This window comes from Triticum dicoccoides, chromosome 7B (assembly GCF_002162155.2).
Source record: "Triticum dicoccoides isolate Atlit2015 ecotype Zavitan chromosome 7B, WEW_v2.0, whole genome shotgun sequence".
NCBI classification, from domain to species: Eukaryota; Viridiplantae; Streptophyta; class Magnoliopsida; order Poales; family Poaceae; genus Triticum; species Triticum dicoccoides.
Window position 1 is genome coordinate 590966733 of NC_041393.1, and position 4853 is coordinate 590971585.

Below are 4853 nucleotides of genomic sequence, written 5' to 3' on the forward strand. Positions count from 1 at the left end.
ATATAAAAAACGATACAAAGATATTTTACATAGTTCATAGCATAGATAGATAAACAAGTTCATAGTATAGATAGATAAACCGAACTATGGTGCAACTACATAAAATTAAATTACGGTGCAGCTAGAACTACTCCGAGTTCTCATCATCATCCTCATCCTCGATGGTGGAGCATGCGAAAACTTGCCGCGCACGCTAAAATGCTAGTTTACCCCGCGCGTGCGTCTTTTGACGCGTCTGTTGGGGATGCTCTAACTTAGGCACATACCCATACCCGTAAGCTCTACCCAAATATCCCCTCATAAAGCAATGGCTTCGTATATGTGACTTTTTTTACTTTATTTCACAAAGAGTACAAGATAGTTTGAACGTATACGAACGTTCTTATCCAAGATCTCTGCACAAACAAATCCTCTTAAAAGTTAACCGAGAGCCTTTCAATTACTTTACTTTACTTCTCGAAAAGTAAAAGATAGGTAGAACGTAGATGCACACCCTCACGCAATTGTAAAAGGAAAGCCTTTTATTTACTTTACTTCAAATTTCAAAGACTACAAGGTAGCTAGAACATAGAGGCACATCCTCACACAAACTCTACAAGCAAGTAATTTTAATTACTTTGATTTACTCATAAAAGAGTACAAGGTACCTAGTGTTGAAATGTATATATGGATTATCCAGCCGTTTTCGAGTTCGGACTTTTAAGCTGGTCATAGTAAGGAGTATCATATATTAGTATTATGCAAATAATACTAGTGTATAATACTAGAGAGGCCTTTTAAAACCCGGGTGCACACCCTCTTATTAGAACCGTCCATATGGAATCTGGCGATAGAGTTCTGTACCGTGCACTGTAGCACACATTTCATTAGCAGGTCAATAGGCCCACAAAGCATGACAGGATCGACAAATTTGAACCAATTCTGGCCCAACCTAAGCACTGTTTGGTATAGGCTGATTCCACCTAGCTAAGAAAAGAGAGAGACCTGGGAGCTGACATGTCGGCCTGCTCGACAAGACTAAACGACTTGTGCCCTGACCGGACCTGGCCGTACGATTCCTATGGAAGGAATTACAAAACAGTAAAACAGAGCTAGCTATGGCCATCCATAGCGATTTGACGTTGTCAACCGTCGGATTTCACGTATCAACGCATCAGATCGATTGATAGTCCCGCCGCACACACCAGGGTCGCCTTAATCTCTTTCCCCGCACATCGTCGTTGGCCCAACGTCCCCGGGCCGCTGCTCCGGAGGATGAGCTGGGCGCTCTCTGATCAATTTGGGCCTATAGATAGTTAACTGGGCCTTCATTCTAGCCTACCATACTGTTCATCTTCCTTATGTACCTTTTTCTCTATATAACTAATGGTTATTATAGATTGGTCTCTGACCAATGGATGTGTCATATAAAGTAATATGCCATCACGTGATTAGGAAAACCAACAAAAATCTTCAAGTTCTTTTCAGAAAATGAAGCAGCAGTAGCATTTGAGAAGATGAACGATGATATGTAAAATACAACTTCATGGCATCCATAAAGCACAAGCCAGGTCTTGCACGGTAATATGCAACCCTCGGTGCGATTATTTTCCTTAGGCTAACCATTTTTTGTACTACATATATAATGATTTCATCTACTTGATGGAAGAAACTAATATACAATGTTCCAAACAATGGACAATATGATGCTACTGTCACTACTGTCAAGATGGGTAAGGTACTTATTCAATATCATTTCTTCTTTCCCCCAAAAATATTAAACTTCTTCTGTTTGGAATATGTGATGTTAAATTGAGCCCTTGACATGTGCCCCGGATCTCATACATTTGCATGGCAACCAATGCACATTTTAAGTTCAATATTAAGCCCACTGCCGTAGCGGGAAGCAAATCTATATGTGTAGTTTCACTTAGAATTATACTTGAGTTCAAATACAAAATCCAGTATCCTGTGTCATTGGTGCACTTGATGCTACAGCTCATAATTTTCACTCACCGTCGATCTTTTAAATGTTTTCCTTATGTGTCTTCTATCTTGCGGGTCTGCAAAAGATTTCTAAAATCTCATGTGGATTTTCTTGTTCAAAGATATTTAATGATTATTTGAACTGGCCCTTTCTATGGGTGCATTCAATTTTTTTACCAAGGTATTCAAATATATTGTAGTCCATAGTAAAAATGGAGACGCTCAATTCAAATCTTGATTGAAAATTATACTTCCATTTCTTTCATAAATGGTCATATTGTCGTTAAGATTTTTTTTGAGAAAATATTGTCATTAAGATGGGTGGGCGCGGCAACGCGCGCCTAGATGTTCTAGTCTTTCTACTAAAGCTGGCAGGCTGTGGCATGCAACCGTATACATGCTTGGCAGCACCATATTTTAGGACAGATTCCTTAAACCCCATTTGAACTGCAACTATAGTAAGTGATGCTTGTTCTACACTATAGTTGTGCAACCTCTAATCTCCCAACAGTTACACCAAGCAGAGCAGGGGAAATTTGTTCTTTGGGTGACACTGGAAGAGATATTGATGCTTGTTCTGCACTAGCTAGTAGTACTACCGATGAAGAACACCGAGCAAGAATGGACTTTTACAGGCGGAAATGAAACCAAACCAAATCAAGTGGTGGCCATGGCGGGCGGGCTAGCAGCCGGAGATATTGACCCTGAGGATGGTGCACTTGGTCTTCTCGAAGTTGAAGGTGATGGCGGCGACGTCGACGAGCTGCAGCCGGAGCGGGCAGATGATATCCAGCAAGGTGGCAACGGGGACGGGGATGACCGGGGATGACTCCACCATCCCCGCCCCGATCCCCGCCAATCCCCATACCCGTGAAGCCCCGTGAAGCTTCGCGGGGACAAAACGCCCCCCATACCCGTCAATATCGGGTGCCCGGTACCCGTCGGGTATCCACGGGGATCTCAAAACTGACTAGGATAGGTGTGATTGGAAAGGGCATGATTGTTGGGAGAGGTGGAAAAAAATAATTGTGTCAAATATCTATATATTAATTTATATACTATGCATTTGTAGTACGCATGACATAGTTTTTCGGGTATCCATGGAGTCCCCATGGAGAAAATTTTATCCCCTTCCCCGCCCCGCGAGACTAACGGGTACCCATCAGAAAATACCCATGGGGTGAATTTGTCCCCCATCCCCGCTCCATGATGGGTAAAGCCCCGTGGGTACCCGTCCCACGGGGAATATTGCCACCTTAGGCCTCATTTGGTTATGCGGGATCCCCCCGGTATCCCCTATAAAATCTAGGGCTCATGACCCACGTGACGAATCAGCCCCTGGAAAACCAACGGGTCATTTGGTTGCTCATCGCCTGGGGATTTTCTGGCCCGATCCACCTTGTTTCCCAGGGAGATCAATCCACGACTCCAGAGATCTGGCAGGAAACCCACGCCTCCGCTCTCTCTCCCACGATCGACTTCCACCTAGCGATCTGGAGCGTGGCGCCCCGTCCTCTAGCCACCAAATGAGGTAACACTGATTAGGGAAATCTCCTGGGTGATGGAAGGGGATCTCATCTGCCCGGAGAAAATCCCTCGACTGGGGTATGCTGCCCTGGTTTTGTTGGCCTTGCTACCAAACTAGGCCTTAATATCCAGGGGACACCACGTCTTGCGGGCCATGTCGTACCGCACCACCGCGTCCAGCCGCACCTCCACCTCGAACGTGCCGGCCTCCTTCTGCCTGGCGAACTCCGCCGCACCGGCCGCCGGCAGCTTGCGGTCGACCCCGGCGACCTCGAGGCGCACCGTTTTCTCCTCCTGTGCGTCAAGGTAGAGGTCCTCCACCCCCACGGCACTGGACTCGTCGAAGCGGGTGCCGTTGAAGGAGAGGGCCGCGAGGGCGCGACACGTGATGCCCCGGTACAGGTTGGGGTTGGGCAGGGCAATGTGCACCATGGCGTTGTACGACAGGAGCTGGAGGAGCGGCTTCTTCGCCGTGGAGTTTGGGGACGGGGAGAGCTCGAAGCGGGTGAGGAAGCCGTAGTCGGCGGTGGCGGTCGGCGGCTTGATGACGACGAAGGGGACGATGAGGCCCCCGGCGAGGAGCAGGAACGCCAACCAGAGGGCAACCTTGGTCCAGGTGCACCCGCAGCCCCACCCGCGCTTCTGCCAGAAGACCATGGCTGGCTCAGCTGCTCCGCGGATCTCTCCCCTTCCCGACAGCGAATGGAGACTGGGAGGGGTGGCTCAGCTAGGAGAGTGGAGCTGGAGCGCGCACGGCGGGGCGAGGTGGCGGGGAGCTGGGCCCGAAGACTTGTGCCGAGGGGTGGGTCTTCTGAGCAGAGGAAACCAAATCAAACGATGCTCCATGCTGGTTACCTTTACCTTTACCTCACCCGGAGTCCAGACTCCAGAGAGCGCTTTGTGTTTTTTCTTTCTTTTGCAAAAGAAGAAGGGAGCGCGTTGGTCGAGCTTTCAGGCATCAACTGGCGTTGGCTCGTCTTTCCAAAACGAAAATGTTTCACGGTTCGTAGTGCGCTCACAAAATAAAAATAATAAGACTTTTTAATTTTAATAAGAATGAAGGCTTCAGGAAAGCACGGCTTTGAATTAACAAATTCATTAACCGGACATAAATTACATCGGCCCAAACCAAGGAAAACGTCTTGCTATAGAGGAGCATGAATTAACCTTCTCACCGGCTGCCTCTAATGCTGCTTTGGATGGGAACCGCAAGCTCTGGAATCTTATCTGGAAGGTAGTGGTGCCACATAGGATGCGGATCACGGCATGGAAGGTCACATCTTTTTTTTTGAAAAGAAGTATTACCCCCGCCTCTGCATCAGCATAAGGCACACAACCATCTTTAACTAATGAGACATTGA

At 47.3% G+C, this 4853-nt stretch overlaps 1 protein-coding gene across 1 annotated transcript; it reads right to left on the reverse strand.

Moving 5' to 3' along the window:
* Window positions 1-2647: 2647 nt before the first annotated feature.
* On the reverse strand, window positions 2648-4149 carry LOC119339161. The gene is made up of 2 exons (XM_037611307.1): window positions 3626-4149; window positions 2648-2759 (listed from the first exon to the last, which is right to left on the reverse strand). Exons 1-2 carry the CDS (start codon window positions 4147-4149, stop codon window positions 2648-2650), a joined length of 636 nt encoding a protein of 211 aa, XP_037467204.1.
* Window positions 4150-4853: the final 704 nt, after the last annotated feature.

Coding starts and splice junctions, on each gene's coding strand:
- LOC119339161 (XM_037611307.1), bottom strand. CDS start 4,149: ATGGTCTTCTGGCAGAAGCGCGGGTGGGGCTGCGGGTGCACCTGGACC. Junction 2,760..3,625: donor GCCCGCAAGACGTGGTGTCC/CCTGGATATTAA, acceptor CGTTGCCACCTT/GCTGGATATCATCTGCCCGC.